At 42.9% G+C, this 23831-nt stretch overlaps 1 protein-coding gene across 15 annotated transcripts in view; it reads left to right on the plus strand.

Annotated features, from left to right (window-relative positions):
- The window catches only part of abi3bpb (ABI family, member 3 (NESH) binding protein b), a 30277-nt gene extending 7691 nt beyond the window's left edge, over positions 1-22586 (plus strand). The window contains exons 2-26 of one of the 15 annotated variants that reach the window (XM_045216656.1): positions 259-438; positions 2533-2601; positions 2698-2833; positions 3778-3968; positions 4785-4837; positions 5752-5791; positions 6183-6263; positions 7110-7184; positions 8299-8505; positions 8876-8953; positions 9811-10053; positions 11329-11559; positions 12847-13092; positions 13757-13822; positions 14769-14855; positions 16673-16735; positions 16974-17096; positions 17237-17326; positions 17465-17674; positions 17820-17925; positions 18760-18839; positions 19754-19783; positions 20208-20366; positions 20482-20604; positions 20763-22586. In XM_045216656.1, coding sequence (XP_045072591.1) covers positions 259-438; positions 2533-2601; positions 2698-2833; positions 3778-3968; positions 4785-4837; positions 5752-5791; positions 6183-6263; positions 7110-7184; positions 8299-8505; positions 8876-8953; positions 9811-10053; positions 11329-11559; positions 12847-13092; positions 13757-13822; positions 14769-14855; positions 16673-16735; positions 16974-17096; positions 17237-17326; positions 17465-17674; positions 17820-17925; positions 18760-18839; positions 19754-19783; positions 20208-20366; positions 20482-20604; positions 20763-20878 — 3083 coding nt within the window. In that variant the 3' untranslated portion in view covers positions 20879-22586. The remainder of the gene's footprint in view (positions 1-258; positions 439-2532; positions 2602-2697; positions 2834-3777; positions 3969-4784; positions 4838-5751; positions 5792-6182; positions 6264-7109; positions 7185-8298; positions 8506-8875; positions 8954-9810; positions 10054-11328; positions 11560-12846; positions 13093-13756; positions 13823-14768; positions 14856-16672; positions 16736-16973; positions 17097-17236; positions 17327-17464; positions 17675-17819; positions 17926-18759; positions 18840-19753; positions 19784-20207; positions 20367-20481; positions 20605-20762) is intronic. The other 14 variants (XM_045216657.1, XM_045216659.1, XM_041859252.2 and 11 more) reach the window with 14 other exon arrangements.
- The last annotated feature ends 1245 nt before the right edge of the window (positions 22587-23831 follow it).

The raw sequence follows: 23831 nt of genomic DNA on the forward strand, positions 1-23831 counted from the left end.
TCATGAAAACCACAAACACAGTCCTATTTGATGAATCCCTTGGGTACCTGGGGAGAGGCAGCAGTTTATCTTGCAATTACCCCTAAGTCCAGAAGTTTCTTAAATGCAGCACTTGCAATCTGCTCATGTTCATGTGAGGTGCTGAAGGTTAGCTGTGATGGAATACACTAGCATCTTTACGTGTAATGAACCACAGTTCAACTAATCACAACTACAATGCAATTCAACTGTATTATTCTACTTCTTGGTCTTTAACAGTGAGAAGACAGAACATGAAGGTCCGCATCAACGCCACCGGCGACACCATCGTGATGAAGTTTGTCCGTCCCAACCCTGACACCAAGCTGGAAGGCTACATCCTGGGTTACGGCAGCAGCATGTTCTCTAAACAGTTCATCCAGCTGCCTGAGAATGGAGAGCCCTACGAGACTGAGATAGGTAAGACTAGTCTATGGTAAGACCACGCACACACACACACACACACACACACACACACACACACACACACACACACACACACACACACACACACACACACACACACACACACACACAAACACAAACACAAACACAAACACAAACACAAACACAAACACAAACACAAACACACACACACACACACACACACACACACACACTAACCTATTCATCATTTATCAGATAGTCATAACATAAGTGTATATTGTGACTCCAACATACATCACTAGATAACCCGGGGGGAGAAACCGTTCCTCTGAGAAACTTAGCAACCTGTCTTTGTAGAGCACAGAGATTCCCCAAACAGGGTGAAAAGGGCAGGAGTTACACTGAGCACTCCACAGTGTTTACTTTCCTCTTTCAAACCCTTTCCTGCAGCTCAGTGGGTTCCATTCATCACAAACCACAGCCTCTCATGAGATACTTTCAACATTCCAACATCCCAACCCACTACAGCACCATAGCAGGGCAGCACTGGGTCAGTGGAAGATTACCTTACAGCTTGTGTAGATCATCCATTGAGCGTGAAACCACATGCTTATGTTAGAATTTGAACGATACGCTGTTGCTTATTTTCCTTGATACTCCCACTCTCTACATTCACTTGTGTTAAAGTAAACATTGGAGTGCTTTAATAATTAAATCAAACAAATATGAGTCCTTTATTGCTGTTTTGTGTTGATCTGTTTGGATTTAGGACAGGCACTAAATGAGAGCAGGTCAGGAACACGTTTCTTCTTGTCGTATGAAAAGGCCTCAATGGCCATTGTGTAAATCCTAGGCTTTGAAGTGTTAGAGTAGAAAGGAACCAGGGACTAAAGAGAATTGAAAAACACCCTTGGCTGGCTCCCCAATCAGTGAAAGGAGTGCTGTTTGTTCAATGCAGAACAGCTTTTTAGCAACTTCTCTTTGAGCCCTTTCACCTGTGTGAGAGACAACAGAAGTGATCAAACATCATTTATCACTGGTACAAGCTGTGACCTTCCACGTACAAAACCAACGACAACAAAGAGCTGAGTTAGATTGGTCTCAGGTGCCCCTCCAGAACACCTGATTGAAGTACCTCATCATGAGAGAGCCCACGGGGATCCAACGAGAGAGCAGAGGGTAGACAAAACCTTCTCAGCAATGATGACACATAGTAGTCCAATAGGACATGGTTGTGTTACTGTGACTCTCTCGGATTCTCTTCTGTGCTGACTCTTAACTTAAATTGATTTAAAGTGTTTCCCCACACCCAACAGTTTTCTTTATTTTAAGCAATCAAATGACTATCATTTGTCCAATATCCTACCCGTAACATTGTGCCAGCTTCGATCCATGCCAACCTACTCCTACTCCTGGCCTGCCAGCTCAAATGCTCTGGCTTTATGTTAATCCATTGAACACCAGGACCTAATCAGGCCCTTATTCAGGCCCTTAGTGCTCCACCCTTCACATCCTGTCTATTTTGTTATGTACAGTTATTCATTAATGAGCTCTCCGTTCTCATGCAACAGAAACACAACATTTCTGGATCACTGTTTTTATAGCACGTTGAATCCAAGTGGCCAGATGTGTCTTAACTGTGTTCCAGATCCATAACCATATTTTCACCCCTCCTAGCTGGCCTCAGACATTGTTTGCATATAGACAAGTATAATAACAATACACGACTGTTAGATTGTGGGCGGCTAATATAAACCCCTTTATATTCTATGTATTAAAGTCTCTACAGGTTGGACAACGTTCCATTGTTCAGAGGAGTTCAAGCAACTCAACTGCATTTCAATTTACCATCCGAACGACTGTTTGTTTTCATCTGTTGTGCTTGAAGTCAAGCTCTTTCATCTGTGTATCTGTTCTGCATCTGTTTACGGCTGGTTTGAATAGTTTCAGCCCATCTCCCCAACACCAGAGACCTGGCTGGGTAGTGACTCACCAGGCGTCAGGAGGACTCTTTCTACCCACACTGTTCTTTCACGGTCCAGGAAAATCTTTTCCCCATTCTGGTATATTAGTTTTTCCATGACAGAGAAATCAATGTGACAACATTTTATTATTTAACCCTTTCAGACGCAGAGCCCAAGTATCTTGTTGCTGTCCAGCCAATCCCGAGTAATGATGTGAAGAAACAATGCACAGGTACCTATGGCAGTCTGTCTACACATCTAAAAGGTTAATCAGGTCATCAAACGTGTTGTAAATATAGTGTATGACCATTGACCTTTGTCCTCACAGGAAAGGTCAACCTGGAGAAGCCACTCCACCTGGTGATTGGCTCTATCACCCCAACCTCTGTGCTGCTGTCCTGGGGAACCTTCCTGAAGACGCCCTATGATGTAGGCAACATCATGAACGACTGTCTGGAAGACGGGTGAGTTATACCCTACCGCACCGCCAGCGAAACATCTGGTTCCAGTTCCATGTTGCCTTTTCAGGCCAAAGTTTTCCACAGAAACAGCCTCACTCAGCGCAAAATGGATGACAGGTGAATACAGTTACACACTGTTTAGGCATTCAGACGATCTGGTTTTCACAAAAGAAAAGGATCTAGTTGAAATCAGGTGCACACACTGAGATCTGAATACAAGGCTGTTATTGCCAGCTATGTATAAAGATGATATACTGTATGAAGGCTTGACTAGATTTAAACTCATACCATGCATTCAATGTACTGTACTGTCGAACCTTGGAGGATTTATGAAGCATAACAGTTCTATAGAGAAACGTTGAGGAAGTGTGTCATTTATTTTTTATGGAAAATGGAGCATGGGAATGGGCCGAGGTCTGTTCCAGCACAGGTGTGTGCAGGAGTTGACTGAGGATACACGGACTGTACTGCTGGGACACACAGACACACTTTTCCATCACTCTATTTATGCTCGGCCTTAAATGCATTCTAGAATTCCCCCCTCGCCGAAAGTTGGAGGAGTCGTTGGAAATCTCAACCTAAGTTACAGCTGAGAGTGCCTCCTTCCATCTGGTGGCGTATTAAAAGCTAATGTCAGTTCCTTCTGTTTACTGCTTGGCTACTGCCGGCTGCGCTACCTAGAAAGACAATCACTGAGGGAATGAAAGGGGATCGGTTGACACTGACGAGATGACTGGAGATACCGGAGCCAGAATTAACAATAGCTAATGGAAGACGGTGGAGCTGGAATAGCCACCCATACTGTATGATGTGGTGCACGCCTGCTGTGCTTTGTTGTGAAATGAAGACAGCATTTTCCAAAGGTTAGAGTTTACCATAAAGATGCACAGCTACTTTACAAGAATCAGCATGTTGTTTACTGTGCCTTGTTTGTCCTTCCCATGCAGACACTACACCGTCCGCTACAGGGAGAGGAACAGGAAGTGGATCTACCAGACCTGCCCCACCAGCGACACCGTGATTGACAACCTGAAGCCCAACACCCCATACGAGTTTGGGGTCCGCTCCAACAAAGACGAAAGCAGCGGAGTCTGGAGCAAGCCTGTCATTCACAAAACCAACATGGGTGCAGGGTTGGGTAGGTTACTTTCTACATGTAATCGGTTACAGTTACTAGCTACCTGTCCAAAGTTGTAATCATTAACATAACATTTGGGTTCCCCAAACTCAGTAACATAATCTGATTACTTTCAGTTACTTTTAGATTACTTTCCCCTTAAGAGGCATTAGAAGAAGACAAAAAGGATCCATAAAACACATTTGTTGTGTCATCATGGTGGTCTCTGACTTGTGGTCAGACTCGCTCAGGTGGAACAAATGTAAACTTACCGCCTTCTTTTCAATGCTGAATTAAATGTCATTGAGAAAACAGAAAGGTGTCATAATGTATAATTTTTTTTAATCCAATGTGATTACAATATTTTAGCTGGTAATGTGTAGCTCCTGTGTAGCTCAGTTGGTAGAGCATGGCGCTTGCAACGCCAGGGTTGTGGGTTCGATTGCCACGGGGGGCCAGTATGAAAAATGTATGCACTCACTAACTGTAAGTCGCTCTGGATAAGAGTGTCTGCTAAATGACAAAAATGTAATGGATTACACTTTAAGTTTTTTGGTAATCCGATTACATGTAATCAGTTACTCCCCAACCCTGCATGGGCAGTATGTACATCACACTTAGGAAAATGAAAATCAGCGATTTCAGGGAGTACATCGTTTTATTTTTTAAGAAGTCTGTAAGAAATCTTTGTGGCACAAGAAAACAGAATAAAACATCCATACCATGTGAGCCATTTGTGCTTTATTGTTCCTACTTGCCAGACTTTCAAAAGACGACCTGCCGACACACTCTTCTCAGAATAGCAGTTGTTAACATCTTCTTCTTCATGTTTTGCAGACAAAATCATCCAGAAGCCCTACAAGCACCGGACCCTTATTGCGAAGCCAATGGTATGTGCTGTGTTTTGTTGGCCATACAGCATAAGAACCTATGATCTACGGGACTCTCAGTCTCTGAATTAAATAGCTTCCACAGGCATACATATTCTCACACTACAACTTTACCCTTCAAGAAAATCATTTTCTATTTCCTGCTGTCTCTGTGGAGGGAGAATATACAAGGTGGTGAGAGAGGGTGAAAAGCAGAGTGTAGCTGAGTTGTGTAAGGCCAGAGTAGAGTAGACAAACTTCTGTCTGCTTCCCCTGTCTTACCCCAGCACCCGGCCTGAGAGACTCTTTAATGTGGGTTAAAGAAGGTGACCCTCACACCCCAGCGGTGACAACACAAAACAGGCAGAACATCGCAAATCAACACATGACACGCTCGCTCTGACACAGTCTTTCTGCCCACTCACAATCAATCAATCAATCAATCAATCAATCAATCAAATGTATTTATAAAGCGCTTTTTACATCAGCTATTTTGATTTTGTAGCTCATTTGCGCGTTTGTGACTGTTATATGGCCCTTGACCATGTGTGTTGTGTGTGTGTGTGTGTGTGTGTGTGTGTGTGTGTATGTGTGTGTGTGTGTGTGTGTGTGTGTTGTGTGTGTCTGTCAGTTAGGCTAAGTCAGGTACCAGTAAGTGAAGTGTAGACAGCAGACCATAAATGTTTTCTGGTGAAATGGCTCTTCCAGTCAGAAGTCAGGTTGAGGGGCACGTTAGGTACGCTAGAAGCCTCAAGGGATACTCTCAGTGATGTAGCACTCAAGGGGAGACAGCCCAAAGCACAATGCTATCCTCACCATAAAACTAAAATATGGCTTTAGCACCGGAAGCGTATTAGCGTTGACATATGAACTGTGGCTGTGGATCTGGTGTCAATAAAAACTTCCACCAACTGTAGATCATTTTTGTTTCTCAGAAACCACCCATGTCCCGCGCACTTTTCCCACCTCGTCCAGGTAAGCCATTTATATATATATATTGCATTGAATATATGATATGATATATATATTACATGGTAATGAAACAATGAGGGATGCTACATGCCCATATACATGTCCATGCAACACCGTTGCATAAGCTTTATTCCAATGTACAGTAATGTAAAGTAGGTCATTATGTTGTTCCAGGTGTGTAGGTCCAGACAGCTAAATACTACTTACCCTTGTTACACCTGTTTCCTGAGGGTATAACTGCATATTATACTGTTTTTTTAATATGGTGTAACACCTATGTAATGTAAAGTGCTGGTTTACAGCATCAATACTTTAGACATATGGAATATGTTGCAGCTACTTGAAACCATGCCTAGCTCCTCTGTAATCCATTCTTGATTCCTTTCTCCCCCAGCTATTCACAACAGGACTCAGCCTAGAATCCCTCCTCTGACCAAAAATCAAGGTTTCCCAGGAGCTCCCAAGACATCTTTCGGTGATTACTCTCTCTCTCCACTCTCATTCTAAAGCACTTTACATTTCATTTATTTTTATTAACCTTTATTTAACTAGGCAAATCAGTTAAGAACAAATTCTTATTTACAATGACGGCCTACCAAAAGGCCTCCTGCGGGGACGGGGGCTGGGATAAAATAAAAATATAGGACAAAACACACATCACGACAAGAGAGACACTACATAAAGAGAGACCTAAGACAACAACATAGCATGGCAGCAACACATGACAACATGAGCACAGTTAGAAAGATATGGCATATAGAAGCAAACCGGATGGACATCATGAAAATGATCGGAGAGGTTGAGAGTAGAAGAAGTTCAGGAGCAAAAACAAATAAAATAGAATTATTGTAAAGTTGACTGTGTCCATAAGGTGTAGATAGTAAGTATAGGCTGGAAGTAGAGGCCTGGGCATTGATGTTCACTAATTTACCCCAAGTAGGGAAAGGATGGCGGGGTTGAAAAGTAATAAAGGGGAGTATATATATAAAAAACATGGGGGATTGGAAGTGATACAGACAATTACATTAATGGAAGTTACAATTTATCTGCAATATTAAGCTGATCGACCCCCAATAAAACAAAACAAAAAAAGAATTTAAAAAAAACACATGACAACACAGCATGGTAGCAACACAACATCATACTCTGCTGTTTTTTTGTATTACTCATGGTTGCACAGGTATTGTGGCCAAAAACACTACTCTTTTCACTGTCTTTAAAGACCTTCTGTGGTCAAACACATTTCCTGCCCCAACGCCTTCTCTACCTTTGCACTTCGTTCCTATTCACACTTTATGAAACGTGATATTATTTTCTACAGCACCACCAGAGAGCCACCTGGAAGCTAGACCTGACCCCCGCTCCAATGAGCCTCAATGGCCACAGTTCCCACTGGGTAAACAGACAGACATTTTGAATCATATCAAGCTTTATTCGCAGTCAGTCATCGCTTGGCTATGTCCACTACGCTGCTGCGAGGGGAGGGGTGGGTTGGGGTGGGGGGTGAGAACCGCAGCTGTTCGTTGTGATTGGCTGCATGCTGGCATGCCTTGAGTCCACTGAGAGTTAGAAAGTCCCTGGATCGCGGAGATGGTGGTGGCACAGGATGGTGCCGCCACAGAGTTGGTATGTGCGTAAGTTTCTGCCAGAGCAAATGCGAAGGGCACGCATGACGGTGATCTTGATTCGCATTTCTCACATCCTCTGAGCTTAGATCTCAGGCGCTGTGAGAGCATTGACTGCTTGTTTCGCTCACTTTCCCTCCATACTGTATCAGTCCAACTCAGCACTTTACCTTTACCTCATTCTCTTCCACTCTTTTTTTCTGTCATCCATTGATCTATTCATCCATCCATTTTCTATTTTTCTGCTGTTTGTTCTTCCCATGTCTATAAACACAACCTCTGTGACTCTCTCTCTCTCTCTCTCTCTCTCTCCAGCAGTGTCCATCAAAATCCCTCATTTCATATGTTTGTGTCCACGAACCATGACATCTTTCTTGACATCAGTCATATCAGTCATCTCTCTCCATTTTTCATTCCTCATTCGTTTACAGAGTTATTGCACTTAAAGCCAGTGGCAATGCTGGGTTTAAACAGTCTGCATGACAACACTGCATGCAAAAGACGTCTTTGAATTTCCCATTAGGGAAAGGCAGCACAAAGTCGCTCACTACCCCTTCTGTCCCTCTAAATACTCCTTCCAATGATGTTTTCAAGACCTTCTGTGTGTATTTCTATGAGGTACAACTACATTATGGGACAAGGTTAAATCAATCTGAATCCACTATTAGAAAAAGATAAATAACTACAATCTTATACAGTCAATGAAAGGTATTCGGAGACATTCATCTCACAGCCAAAGAGATGGATTTGAATGCCTGTCTATGAACTGTTGATATTGACCGCAACAATTGGGCATCAAAATGTTCCATAAGGTACGTCCTTATGTGACTCCATAGTTTCCAGTCCCCATAATCAAAGTATACCTCTCTCTTCTCTCTCACCCAGACGGAGGAAACAGTATTAGAAATGCTTCCTCTCATCTCGTGGACCTCCCTCCTGCCTCCCCCCAACTCCTGCCCACCAAAACCCCCAGTACCTCCTCTGCCACCCCTGTCCCTAACAACCCCTCTCCACATGGTGAAAAGCAACAGGGAAAGACCCAACCCAGGGGACCTACTAGCGCCACAGAGAAGCCACATAACCCTTCCTCTGGTAATTTCCACCTTTCAACTCTCTTTAACCTTCCCCTTCTTTTGCAGAGTCTGTGATGTCATGTTAAGGGCATCAGAGTATACTCTGGTACCCCTCAAATATAAGTTATTTAAAATGCCTAACTCTTTTCGGAGCAAACGCCTAGATGTTTACTGAAACCGAAAGACTTACTGGTATCTAAAGCTATTAGGGAGATTTGAACTTTTTATGAAGTGAGGCAGGAATCCTTTGTTTTCCTTTACCTCAATGGGTAGTCTTTGAGAGTACTGCCGAGTAACAGATAGGCAAGGAAGCGCCATCTTGAATTTCTCTACAAACCACTGTAACCCAACCCTCCAGAAACAGATAAAACCATTTTTTCCCCACACAGCTTTCAGTGAATCACAGGAAGGAGCATCACTGCTGACACACGCCCTGGGCAGTGAGAAAGCCAATAATAATAACTTGGGTAACGATGACCTCATTGTACGAATGCCCTCACTGTGTTTTGCCTCAGCTGGTCTATGTACACTCCACTGTCTGTCTGCTGTCCATTGTGTCACCATCCTCTCAGACCACAGCTTCAGTGTTGTTGTCCAGCTTTAATGCACACTCATTGGTCAACAGCTTCAGTGTTGTTGTACAGCTTTAATGCAGACTCATTGGTCCACAGCTTCAGTGTTGTTGTACAGCTTTAATGCACACTCATTGGTCCACAGCTTCAGTGTTGTTGTACAGCTTTAATGCAGACTCATTGGTCCACAGCTTCAGTGTTGTTGTACAGCTTTAATGCAGACTCATTGATCCACAGGTCAGGAGTTGGACTGAATGCCCGTTATTGCACCATCCACCACATTATCAACCATATTATCTGCATTATCCATATATGCATGGCATACACAATCTGACTGTCATGGTTACGCTGCACTGCTGAGCCCCAGCAGCATCTATGACTGTATTCCTCAAGATTGTGGAAGCTTTACGACAAAAGAAATGCTTGAAAAATCCAATAGTTAATATTGTTTACGTCACTAAATTAATTACAAGTACACACAGAAAACATGCAACGCTTGTAAAAACAAGGCTAACATGAGTTAAGAGCTCATGTTAGAGAACTACACAGTAGATGCATTCAATCAAACTACACTATTGAATGCTGCAGATCCTTTGAGAGATCATTGATTGAATCATCATCACTAACCCCACTATTCCTCTCCTAAGGGCCGTGGCTCCCAGCACACCTGAATGGCACAACAGAATGATCTTTAACAGACATTGAGACTACTCATTGTAACAGGTTCTACAATTGTTTTTGTGGTTTTCTAGGTCAAGGCAGCCAGAGAAATTTGAAACCCCATGGCCCGGCCATCACACTGATAGCCAGGACCATGAAGTCTCCTGCTGCCAGAAACCCTCTCTTTCCCTTCACTGATGGCTCAAGACAAGATATCCCATCCGCCTCCTCCTCCTCCTTCACCTCCTCCTCCTCCTCCTCCTCTTCCTCCTCCTCTTCCTCATCCCTTCTTCGTAGTGCCAATAACTCATCACAGACCTCCGGTACACCAGGGGGTAATGGAATCTCTCTCTTCCCCCTTCTCCTTCATTCCTCCTCTTCCTCCTATTATGTAATCTCCTTGTGGTTTTCTGGAAATCCCCTCTACTCTCACAAACCCTGTGTAACCAGTGTGCAGTACATACTCCAAACCAACCACAAATGTTGTCATATCTGGGCAGAGATTGAGATTAGGCAAAGATTGCAGAGTTGGTTTGGCTTCAAGTGCCTAATTTCACCCTGCACAACATCTGGAGAGCATGATTGGTCATGCTTCGATGTAGCTTGTCACCTCCTTGGTCAAGATTTGTCACGGCTGTCCAATCTATCCATTTCTCGATTCTCGCACCATCTGAAGAAGTCACTTACACTGCTACTTTTAGAAAGATCCGTCAGCATGTCGTAGATTCTGGTTGCAGCACGGGTCAGCCATGTTAAGATAGAGCTTTACACTGTCTTTGGGGAAACACGTGTTGTTCACTTGAGGCTGAAGCGCTTACAGGACTCTCCACTGGTCCATCACATACTGTATAACACGTTCCTTTTCCACGCAAAGTCACATCTGTTTTTGTCCTGTTTTTTTTTCCTATTTATTTTCCTCCTCACAAGGCCTGTTGGGAGATTCATCTCTAATCTGTTTTTTCCTGAATAATTAAGTCTTAACTAACAATACTAGCCAATTCAGTGTTGTTGTCCAGTTTAAATGCAGACTCATTGGTCCACAGCTTCAGTTTTGTTGTCCAGCTTTAATGCAGACTCATTGGTCCACAGGTCATGATCAGGAGTTGGACTGAATGCCCTTTATTGCACCATCCACCACATTATCAACCACATTATCTGCATTATCCATATCTGCATGGCATACACAATCTGACTGTCATGGTTACGCTGCAATGCTGAGCCCCAGCAGCATCTATGACTGTATTCCTCAAGATTGTGGAAGCTTTACGACGAAGAAAATGCTTGAAAAATCCTATAGTAAATATTGTTTACGTCACTAAATTCATTACAAGTACACACAGAAAATATGCAATGCTTGTAACAACAAGGCTAACATGAGTTAAGAGCTCATGTTAGAGAACTACACAGTAGATGCATTCAATCAAACTACACTATTGAATGCTGCAGATCCTTTGAGAGATCATTGATTGAATCATCATCACTAACCCCACTATTCCTCTCCTAAGTGCCGTGGCTCCCAGCACACCTGAATGGCACAATAGAGTTGTCTTTAACAGACATTGAGACTACACATTGTAATAGGTTCTATAATTATTTTTGTGGTTTTCTAGGTCAAGACAGCCAGAGAAATTTGAAACCCCATGGCCCGGCCATCACACTGATAGCCAGGACCATGAAGTCTCCTGCTGCCAGAAACCCTCTCTTTCCCTTCACTGATGGCTCAAGACAAGATACCCCATCCTCCTCTTCCTCCTCCTCCAACTCCTCCACCTCCTCCTCCTCTTCCTCATCCCTTCTTCGTAGGGCCAATAACTCATCACAGACCTCCGGGACACCAGGGGGTAAAGGAATCTCTCTCTCTCCCCTTTTCCTCCTCTTCCTCCTTCCTTCCTCCTCTTCCTCCTAATATGTAATCTCCTTGTGGTTTTCTGAAAATCCCCTCTACCCCCACAAACCCTGTGTAACCAGTGTGCAGTACTTACTCCAAACCCACCACACATGTTGTCATATCTAGGCAGAGATCGAGATTAGGCAAAGATTGCAGAGTTGGTTTGGCTTCAAGTGCCTAATTTCACCCTGCACAACATGTGGAGAGCGTGATTGGTCATGCTTCGACGTAGCTTGTCACCTCCGCGGTCAAGATTTGTCACGGCTGTCCAATCTATCCATTTCTCGATTCTCGCACCATCTGAAGAAGTCACTTACACTGCTACTTTTAGAAAGATCCGTCAGCATGTCGTAGATTCTGGTTGCAGCACGGGTCAGCCATGTTAAGATAGAGCTTTACACTGTCTTTGGGGAAACACGTGTTGTTCACTTGAGGCTGAAGCGCTTACAGGACTCTCCACTGGTCCATCACATACTGTATAACACTTTCCTTTTCCACGCAAAGTCACATCTGTTTTTGTCCTGTTTTTTTTTCCTATTTATTTTCCTCCTCACAAGGCCTGTTGGGAGATTCATCTCTAATCTGTTTTTTCCTGAATAATTAAGTCTTAACTAACAATACTAGCCAATTCAGTGTTGTTGTCCAGTTTAAATGCAGACTCATTAGTCCACAGCTTCAGTTTTGTTGTCCAGCTTTAATGCAGACTCATTGGTCCACAGGTCATGATCAGGAGTTGGACTGAATGCCCTTTATTGCACCATCCACCACATTATCAACCACATTATCTGCATTATCCATATCTGCATGGCATACACAATCTGACTGTCATGGTTACGCTGCAATGCTGAGCCCCAGCAGCATCTATGACTGTATTCCTCAAGATTGTGGAAGCTTTACGTCGAAGAAAATGCTTGAAAAATCCTATAGTAAATATTGTTTACGTCACTAAATTCATTACAAGTACACACAGAAAATATGCAATGCTTGTAACAACAAGGCTAACATGAGTTAAGAGCTCATGTTAAAGAACTACACAGTAGATGCATTCAATCAAACTACACTATTGAATGCTGCAGATCCTTTGAGAGATCATTGATTGAATCATCATCACTAACCCCACTATTCCTCTCCTAAGGGCCGTGGCTCCCAGCACACCTGAATGGCACAATAGAGTTGTCTTTAACAGACATTGAGACTACACATTGTAATAGGTTCTATAATTATTTTTGTGGTTTTCTAGGTCAAGACAGGCAGAGAAATTTGAAACCCCATGGCCCGGCCTTCACACTGATAGCCAGGACCATGAAGTCTCCTGCTGCCAGAAACCCTCTCTTTCCCTTCACTGATGGCTCAAGACAAGATACCCCATCCTCCTCTTCCTCCTCCTCTACCTCCTCCAGCTCCTCCTCCTCCACCTCCTCCTCCTCTTCCTCATCCCTTCTTCGTAGGGCCAATAACTCATCACAGACCTCCGGGACACCAGGGGGTAAAGGAATCTCTCTCTCTCCCCTTTTCCTCCTCTTCCTCCTTCCTTCCTCCTCTTCCTCCTAATGTGTAATCTCCTTGTGGTTTTCTGGAAATCCCCTCTACCCCCACAAACCCTGTGTAACCAGTGTGCAGTACTTACTCCAAACCCACCACACATGTTGTCATATCTAGGCAGAGATCGAGATTAGGCAAAGATTGCAGAGTTGGTTTGGCTTCAAGTGCCTAATTTCACCCTGCACAACATGTGGAGAGCGTGATTGGTCATGCTTCGACGTAGCTTGTCACCTCCGTGGTCAAGATTTGTCACGGCTGTCCAATCTATCTATCTATTGACTCGCTCACCATCTGTAGAAGCCACTGACACTGCTACTTTTAGAACGATCCGTCAGCATGTCGTAGATTCTGGTTGCAGCACGGGTCAGCCATGTTACGATAGAGCTTTCCACTGTCTTTGGGGAAACACGTGTTGTTCACTTGAGGCTGAAGCGCTTACAGGACTCTCCACTGGTCCATCACATATGACACCCTCCTTTTCCTATTTATTTTCCTCCTCACAAGATCTGTTGGGAGATTCATCTCTAACCTGTTTTTTCCTGAATAATTAAGTCTGAGCTAACAATGCTAGCTGCTTTTTCCATAACAGTCCTTCTTCTTCTCCACAGCCAATGGTAAGCATCACAAAGGACCCGGCCTTCCCAAACCAGTCGTTTGGAACAGACTGAGAATGGGTAAAAAGAGCTGATATTTCTCCTCTGCGTCTCTCATCCATTAACCCATACAGTTTGTTGGTGTTGTGGCAGCATCATCAACCCATGTCGGTGTCCTTCACCCATTCTTTTTGTTTGTCAATAATGTTTCTGTCTCTCCAACCATCCATCCATCTGTCCATCAGCCCGTCAGTCTGTCTGTCCATGTGTTGTGTTGCCATCTGTCCAAGGGTCTTGGTGTTCTTGCCGTTAACGCAAGCTTCTGCAGATTTAATGCTGTTGCAGGCTTCAAAAGCTTTTGACAAGGAGTAATCAAAGGGGTATTAAGCAATCACTGCTCTTTTTGGGAAGTAAGACTGTGTTAGTACCCATTTGGTCTGTGTAATGTGGTGGTGGGGAAACTCGGTTCATGTTTTCCAAGTGGAAACTGAAGCAGTTTCAGAGGCCTTCAAAGATCAGGCTCTTCAGATGCTGAGCTACTTAACCAATGCTGTTTCTCTGTCACAAACTGGCAAACTGGAATATACGTAATGCCGTTTATAAAGCTGAACAAAGTCAAATCAATGTAGAGCTGCAGAAACCTATCTTTTTAGGAGTTCCAACGTTTTTTCCACCACTTTTGGTTGGGGTTCACCCTGTACATGATTGTATGCATGTCAGTCCTGTACTGTCCTCATTGAGCATGAGCTATGGTTGGTGTGGTCTATTATCATACTTCATTGTATGGTTGTGGTCTGTCTCATGTTATGGTCAACTGGTTGTGGTCTGTCTCATGTTATGGTCAACTGGTTGTGGTCTGTCTCATGTTATGGTCAACTGGTTGTGTCTTTATTGATAATGCAAAACAGTGGAATACTCAAGGTGGATTCTTTTAAAGATCTTCATTGATATGTTCAGACACTCCACATTTCCCCCGAAGACACAATAGGTTTGGGAATAGGAATTAATCTTAGTACTTTTCCTGCAGCAAACACAAACAACTCGCTGTTGGAGGACATAAACCCTGGTGTTTCGGGCCGTTCAGGCTTCTTTTCCATTGAGGACCAGTTCTATGGTAAAATGGCATGATTCCAGTCTATCTGCACCCAGCGCAAAGCTAGCCCCGCCCACGCTGACTCACGCTAGCTCCCATCGCCATCATTTCTGCCCAGTCTGCATGAGTCGGCCATGTTGGATGTAAAAAACATATTTATTTTTTTAAGAGTCTTGTTTTGATCAAAACACTGGTCGGCCATCACTAAGAATTCAACCAAAGGCTTCAGTTTAGCCAAGCATTTGGAAAATACTTTCCTTTTTTTGGAAAGTTTGCATCTGCAGGTCGTTAGTTTATTTTTAAGAACCTTATTTTGGCGTGTTCCTCACCAAGCTTTGCACTTTCTCTCACCACATGTTAAGAAATAAAGTGTTCTATAATAGCCTTGCCACCATGTAATGAACTTGAAGTTTTGTTTGGAGGGCGGCTCAAATGTTATTTTAATATATTTTCCTGGGTAGGTTCCACATGCTTCTGGCTTGATTGCAAGTATTGACTTTAGAAGAACAATAAGCTTCACAGGCTAGTGCGTCACTGTGGAGGTGCCAGTGTTTAGAGCACTCATCATGCAATCAGGAGAGCACGGCTCCCATCAGCTTTTTCATCAGCTACGGGAATTCAATATTTGCTTTTGGTTACGGATTTGTGCTTGTATAAACTAGATTTAGTGGACCAATATTTTTGCATGAGTAGACAGATCACAGTGCAAAGGCAGAATAAGTCAGCAGTCGATAATGATTGTGTGTGGTGGCTTGGCACTTTCCATGCTTTACTGCATGTACTGTACCCTGTTGAACATTTGTAATCTTGATCTGTGCTGGTTCCATGTGGCTAGAAAAATGCAATGTTTTAAGATTATGTAGAACACTGTCATTGCAGATAAATATCTATGCTTACTCCGATTTCAGTAGACTTACAGTTTTATAAATGTATAACATATGCTATTGAGAGAAAGAAAAAAGTTAAGGAAAGCTTTTCTTTTTAAGTAGAACCATGTTTTCTAGAAACTGTAGAGTTTAATAAAGCAGTGCTAACTGCAAACTGGCAGTATTTCATACATGTGTAATTGATGGAAAGGAATGGACCCATATTGCTTTATATTACAAGCTAAAATGTTTCAGAACTACACCAGCTTTCATGTACTGAGGGTTTGCATTTATCATATTTTCTTATGGATTGGGAACAATTCCTTGATTGTCAAGAATTTGGCCTCAATGCAACAGCGCTAATTGGCAACAGGTTAAGCATCTAGTTCTGGGTAACTTTCAGAACATGTGTAAAACCTCAAGGAATTATGTAGGATTGTTCATGTTTTAAGGTTCATTGGGCGTAGGATATGGGGTTTTCCCATCCATTTATTTATACAGTCCATATAGAGTTCCTCCCAGGCATAAATGCCAAAATAATTATGGTCATCAGTATGATGTACACGCTCAGAAAAAAGGTGCTATCTAGAACCTAAAAGGGTTATTCGGCTGTCCCCATAGGAGAACCCTTTTTGGTTCCAGGTTGAACTCTTTTGAGATCCATGTAGAACCCCTTTAACCTTTTTGGAACCCTTTTTTTCTAAGAGTGTATGACAGATGGCGGATGTCAGATACGTGATGAAATCCTGCTGTAGGATTTCTCTAGATATTGCTGAATTGTGTCAACAATGGTGAAGGTATTTGGGTTATTCTACAAGTGGCGGCGAAAGAGTGTTACATAGTTTTTCATTTAAGATGACCTCTTCAAGGCAAATAACACCATCAGAGAGACAAAGAAATGGTTATCTCAGACATTCTAATGTTTAGTGATTATGTGATTGACTGTTGTTTCCTTTGATTTCTATTTTTCAGGATCTCGTCCATCCATTCCTGTCAACAAAAAGACCAACCTGGTTGGCAAACCTGGTGATATGGGTAAGGTCTAGTTGGTTTATATATCATCCACTGCTTGAAATGTTGGTGTACACACCAGTTCCAAAACTCCATTATACACCAGCTATTAGTGAAAGGGTATTTTGTCATCAGAAAGTTTGTCATTTGGCTGAGCTTATGTTTACAACCTCGAAAGGCACTTTTCCTCTAAGCAAATATAGAAACATTTTAGAAAGCCATGAAAAACAACGTGCTTTGCCAAACTCTCTGTTCTCTACAGACAAGCTGAATGTTTTGAAGCAAACAGACAAGGCCTCCATTTTGAAGAAGTTTCCATCAGTGACGTCTAAACCTGCCAAGCAAGAACGCAGACACACAACAACGACCGCACCATCAGTCAATGGTATGACTGTTCACTGTCCAGAGCTAAATGACGTCTTAAGAAGAAAACCTACTTTACTGGTGCCCCGTGTGAGGACGAGCCTTACATTTGTCTTGTGGAGCTCTAAAGCATCTCCTTGTTTTTTTCTCATCCTCTCACAGACATCTGGTTTGAAACCTGGGTGAACTCTTCATTATTCAGCTCCTTGCCAGCCTCTGACGTGGACGCATTGGGAAAGAAACGTTTTGTTGGTAAGTAAAAATAAAAATAAACTCCTTGTAACTATCATGGACTTCTGTTGTCCCCAGCAGAAAATACTAAGTTACTAAATGGTTGTTTTGAACCAGTAGCGCAGGGATCCATTAAACGTGATATCTCTCTTCCTTAAGCACCCCATGTGGTCTACAAGACGGACAAGAAACCAGACGAGCCTTGTTCCATCACCTCCTCTCTCAACTACTTCCCAGAGGAGGAGGGCGGGCAGACAAACGTGACCGCCCCGCCCAAGTCTCCGCCCTCCAACCTCACCGTGGTAACGGTGGAGGGATGCCCCTCCTTCATCATTCTAGACTGGGAGAAGACTGACAACGACACAACAGGTGGGGAGAGTGGGACACTGTACCCGTCTATGTGCTCCAACTACAATGCAAATGCATAGCTACATACATTGCAAAGTGTTACTCTGAATACCTGGATACTTGGTGAATTCTTGAATTGAACAGTGATTTCCTGGTTGTCTTGTAGAATATGAGGTCATCTCCACGACGAAGGGACCAGATGGTACTCAGGTCTCCATCCTGACCACCAACCAGACTCACACTGCAGTGGAGAACCTCAAACCAGAGAGCAGGTATATAACACATCATCTTTGTGTCTCAGATTGATACAACACATTGTATTCACTCTGGCTATGCTCTCTCTCAGTCCTCAGATGGTAGCTTTTTTCAGTGCTTTGAAAAAGTATGAGAATGCATGCACTCGCTACTGTAAGTCACTTTGGATAAGAGCATCTGCTAAATGACTAAAATGTAAATGTTTGTGAAACTTAAACATTCTGAAAGGCTTTCGTTCATGGAAATAATACAGCATTTGAATTATTAATTGTATTATTACTACTTTTGTCAGAAGGATTAGCTAGCTAGCTACGTCTGGTTAAGATCAGGACCTGCACTTCTCTCTGGTGTAGTTGGAGAAGGAAGGTGAGCAGAGGAGGGCCGCTATGCTCCCTAGGTTTTTAATGAAGCCTGAATATGGGACTATTTGACATTAAAGAAGTGATAGAATATAAACCAGGGCTTCCTGTGAGCTGAGGCCGCTGAGGCTGCTGGCACGTGGTGGACCAATCGCTGTGTCTGAACATCTCATATGGAGGAGACATTAGTGGAAGGGACTCTCTGGCTCTCCTGGCTCTCTGGACTGCACTGTCTGGAGAAGAGATAGATAGGGAGGCAATACTAGAGCCTCATTTGTCCTTGCTGTAACACAAGGCTGAACAAGAATACACCACGTTTCCATCAAGATACCGTGTTCACTTTAAACGCTGTGAGGATTAGAGGAAAATCTGATTCTGTGGAAATGATTGCTTGCAATTGGAAATGGAGCGGAAATTAGAATCTGGAGCGAGTCGGTTGGATGATCGCTGTGAGACCTTCTGATAGTGACACTTCCTGCTCTTACCTCACAGCTACGAGTTCAAAGTGAAACCCAAGAACGAGCTTGGAGCGGGGCCACCCAGTGAGCCTGTGTCCTTCAACACCGAATCAGGTACAGTATGGGCCAAAAAAACTTCCTAGCCCAGCACTAACACACCTCATTAAACGACACAAGAACTTGGTAATTGGTTGTTTTGTTGAATCGCTGACTTACACCATTACCTATTCAGGAGCCAGTTAAAAGCTCAAGAGCCACATCTGGCCTTTGGCATGGGCCATCTGTTGACTAGGTCAGGCATTTGGTGTTAAACAAACAAATAAGCATCCACTAACATATGCACGTACAAACGTACGAACACACAGCCTCGTCTGCCAGCTCCAGTCATGTCTGGCGATCCACCACTTACCGGTGTAGGGGTCTGTAATTAACTAGCTGTTATTAACCTAATGATTTCAGCATGGCCCCTCTATTTCCATAACATTGGCTGCTGCCTCTCCATGTAAAGTGCCTCCAACCCCTGGGGTGGTGTCCGGCTGCCAGCTCTCCCTCATCCTGCATAGCAGCTCACAGCACACTCAACCAAACTCACTGATACAACAGTGTATCATAAATACATGGCGAGTAGTGAATCAGGTCATTTTTGTGTTACTGGAAGGACCTCACCGCTGGGCCTCATTGGCCCACAAAGGCTTACCCTCTATGTGAAAGATGATGAGGAGTTTGAAAGCAGATGATTTGCCCTCGGGGCCTCCTGGAGCCTCACACTACCGTACCACACTGGCTCTCCAGTGCCAAAGACTCAGGATCAAGTCGACTAAATTACTTGCCGTAGATTTTGTATGGCTTTGCTACAGGGCGTGTGGTTTTGTGGTCTTTTATTTTGGAGAATCACCAACTTGTTATAAAAAAATCATTTCGGAACCATTTGTACAGTCTATTCTGAGAAGAGGACATTTGAAAGCACTTACTAACTCACATCTCTCTCTGCCTCTTTCCCTCCATCCCTCCATCCCTCCGTCCTGCAGCGGACCCACGTGTGAGTGAGAATGTCTCAGGTAAGCCCCCCAGTCTTCTCTACGGTCTGTCCTGAGCACCGGTCCCAGGTGACATATTCCACCAGGCTGAATGAATGGATGATCTAATGCCTGGCACAGGGAGAGTCTGTGGAGACTCAGGCCACAGTGCCCCAGTGTAGCAGTACACTGCTCTCCATCCAATATCTATGAGCTCACTTCTTCCACACCCAACTCACAGCCAGACCAAACATTTACACAGCTAAATGAATGGAGAGATTTTTATTTTCCCTTTCATTTCATCAGTAGTAAAAGGCTGTGATGCACTAAAAAGACAACTTTGATTGGGAATGCATATATACATTTAGGATTCGACACAGCTCTATTTTCTTAATTGTTATCTTTGTTTCATGCTTCATGCCTTTGATATTCCACGTTCTAATATTCTGTTAACTCTTTCCTGTAGGAAAAGATGCCATCTGGACCCAGTTCCCCTTCAAGACAGACTCGTACTCGGAGTGCAATGGCAAGCAGTACGTGAAGAGGACCTGGTACCGCAAGTTTGTGGGCATTCAGCTCTGCAACTCCCTCCGATACAAGATCTATCTGAGTGATTCTCTCAACGGTCAGTTCTGCTTCCGGCACTCAATGTCTATAGTACAGTACAGTACAGAACAGTACTGTTGCTCAGTTTAAATTGCCATCCCCTTTGACAACTTTTATCCCTAATAACTTTACAGGTAAATTTTACAACATTGGGGACCAGACTGGCCATGGTGAGGACCACTGTCAGTTTGTAGACTCGTTCCTCGATGGAAGGACAGGAAACCAAGTCATGGCTGACCAGCTGCCAGCAAGAGAAGGTACAGGCTACATCAACGACAGATCTATCATTGAATTGTTGAAATGCGAACCTGTTAAGAATATGCTTAATATCCATGCTTGAAAACAACTACATTTTCACAATGTCTAAAATGACTCAAAGTTCCGCCCCTCACTTCATTTTGTCTGTCACATACAGGGTATTACAGGGCTATGAGACAAGAGCCTGTCAACTTTGGTCAGATAGGACGGAACTCTCACGTCACCTACGTGTCATGGTACGAGTGTGGAACGCCCATTCCTGGCAAATGGTAGGACCCCCCAAAGCTGTCTGTGGAGAAGCCCGAAGAATATAAATATAAAACCGTCTAGGTAGGTGGCAGGAGGGGTCCTTCCACGCATCCCATCAGTCTCTGGATGCTACATATCCCCCATCCAGCCGCCTCTGAACCACAGCCATGTAAAAACGTGTACATGATCTACGTGTCAGGGAAATATTATGTCCATATGTAATAGCTTTATCTCATCTTATTTATCAAACATGACAAAAAGGCAAACTGATAAAAACAACATAGTATGAGATAGATGGAGAAACTTCTAACAAACAGTGTGAGGTAACAAGCATACAGTAGATATAATTTTTATTGAAATAATGGGAAGCTGGCTCCCTGAAACTTATTTTGATAACGTGTATAATATTATTTATCAAAGTGTTTGATGCCATGTTCCGAGTTCTAGGAAATGGGTTATAATGCAACGCTTCTGCTGTACAGTACGAGTTGTAGAGTTTCAGACAACCTGACAGAATTTCATGGTTTCATTCAGTGACTGATTCATGGTGCAATAATTGTTCCATAGATTGGTCAGTCTTAGGGTTCTATTCAATCCGTATCACTGAAGTTCAGCGTTACGGCAACATTCCCGTGTTAGTGGAGACTGCATTCATGGTAAACGCTGCATATGTCGGCTCAATCGGAAATGACCTTTACATTTCGATCGCGCAATCTCTAAATCTACAAGTTGAATCCAGCCCTAGTTCATAATACACCTTCAGAGAAGATAATGCTGTATATATTAACATGAAGTCCACTCTCACACATATCCTGTAACCAGTGGAGGCTGGCTCATAATAATGGCTGGAACAGAGTAAATGGAATGGCATCAAACACATGGTAACCATGTATTTGATGTATTTGATAACATTCCACTAATTCCGCTACAGCCATTACCACGAGCCCGTCCTCCCCAATTAAGGTGCCACCAATCTCCTGTGCCAGTAACGTTCATTGTATGAATGTTGACCGAGCTATGGCGCATGGTGCACCTGCATTTTCCCCTCGCTGTCACCTAAAATCAAAAACAAGCATAGGAAAATAAGCACACACGCAAACACACATCCACAAACTCATACACACAGAGGAGGTCTTGTACCAAACCAATATTTCTCCTTCAGTAGCCCTGATATATGGGGTGGCAATGCATGGGAGGTCTTTACACTTGCAATTTGCACAGCATAAATGTATTTATATGTATATGGAGAGAAAGTATTTTTTCAACTAACTTTTGCAAAGACACGTCCCTTAAAGCGACCATTCATACTTCTCAGTGTTCCTCTGGCAACATTTTACAACCTCTGATACAACACATTGTATTATATCATGTTGGAAAATAAGAGAGACATCTTTTCTTCTTAGTAGCCTTGATAAATGGTACAGAGAGGAGTCCTGTTGAATGATTTCTTAGTTTTGTACAGAAATACACTTTTGGCTCCATGCGCTTGCAGATCAGTGTTTTTATGCTTATTTTGTATGGAAAATGTTTGTCACATGAAACTGTACTGTTGTTTTTTCAAACATACTTTCATTCCTGTATCTAGTTTCAATAATAAAAGCAGAAGTTCTGTTCCTTTTTTATAAAAAAAAACATGTCCTTGCCATTTTTCACTTAGGGTAGCTAGAGTGATAGTGTTTTCCAGTTGAAGAAGCGTACTGGTGGAACTTGAAAAATAAACTGCCTTTCTTAACTGGGCTGCTCTGTTTCATCCATAGAATTTCTATAAAGTAGAAAATAAAATATGGTTGTTTTTATGCTCTGTCTATGTTGACATGAGACTTTGACCACCACTGAGCCTATCTCCTTACAGCTCATACATCCTGGTGTACTTTCCCCATGTCAGAGTAGAACCACATCGCCAATTAGAAAAATCAACAGACATCCATGGATTACCACACTTTTCCAGAGAGAGCCTCGCAAACGCCAAATTCAACACAGGGACATTCTTCGAAATCACAGGGGCAAGGAGAAAAAAAGGCTAATGAAAACTTCAAACTGGGCTCTCAATGTCTGTATTAGCTTTCAAAGAGAAAGTTATAGTCTGGACATAACAGTTAATGTCACTTCAAGGTGGAGCGTTCCCTTAAATAGGACAGTAGTCTGAACCCAGGAGCCTGACTACATCTCCCACAGCTGACCTACATAAGCTTTTAGAAGCAGTCTTTCAAAAGGAAGTTCAAGTTAAGTCGCTCTCATACAAAACCAGCAGGCTAAATACTGCTAAAATAACCACTTCATACAAAACCAGCAGGCTAAATACTGCTAAAATAACCACTTTATACAAAACCAACAGGCTAAATACTGCTAAACTAACCACTTCATACAAAACCAACAGGCTAAATACTGCTAAACTAACCACTTCACCCTCGTTGCTTTAGTAATATTAACACTGCTCTGTATTAAGAAGGATGGACCAGTCCATTCAGGCAATGAGATAACCAGCTGAAAGTTTATACCACAGAAAAAAAAAGATTTGCATAATGAAAAAAATAAGCTTCAGCTAACCAGTGTCAACAGGGACGCTGCCAAGCTTGTGCCAAGCTGATCTATGGGGAACAACTCAGGGGTTGGAGTTACAGAATGGGAATGTTATACAGATGTAGGATCTTAATTTGAGCCAGTTTGCTACAGCAGGAAAATAATCCTGCAGCAACAGGAAATGTGAATTATTATGTGGATTATAATTAATGGGCATTTTTGTAGGTGTGGATAATTTTTTTGTAAGGGAAAATCAAATCTGAAATTTCAAAGTGGACATTGCAAACTTCAGAAGCCTTTTTAAACCACAAATACACTACAAATAAAAACAATTCCTGCATTGCGGGAAAGTTATTACATTTACGTCATTTAGCAGATGCTCTTATCCAGAGCGACTTACAAATAGGTGCATTCACCTTATAGCCAGCAAGTTATCCTGCAACAGGGCGATCAAATG

Source organism: Coregonus clupeaformis, unplaced genomic scaffold (assembly GCF_020615455.1).
Source record: "Coregonus clupeaformis isolate EN_2021a unplaced genomic scaffold, ASM2061545v1 scaf0768, whole genome shotgun sequence".
Classification (NCBI taxonomy): domain Eukaryota; kingdom Metazoa; phylum Chordata; class Actinopteri; order Salmoniformes; family Salmonidae; genus Coregonus; species Coregonus clupeaformis.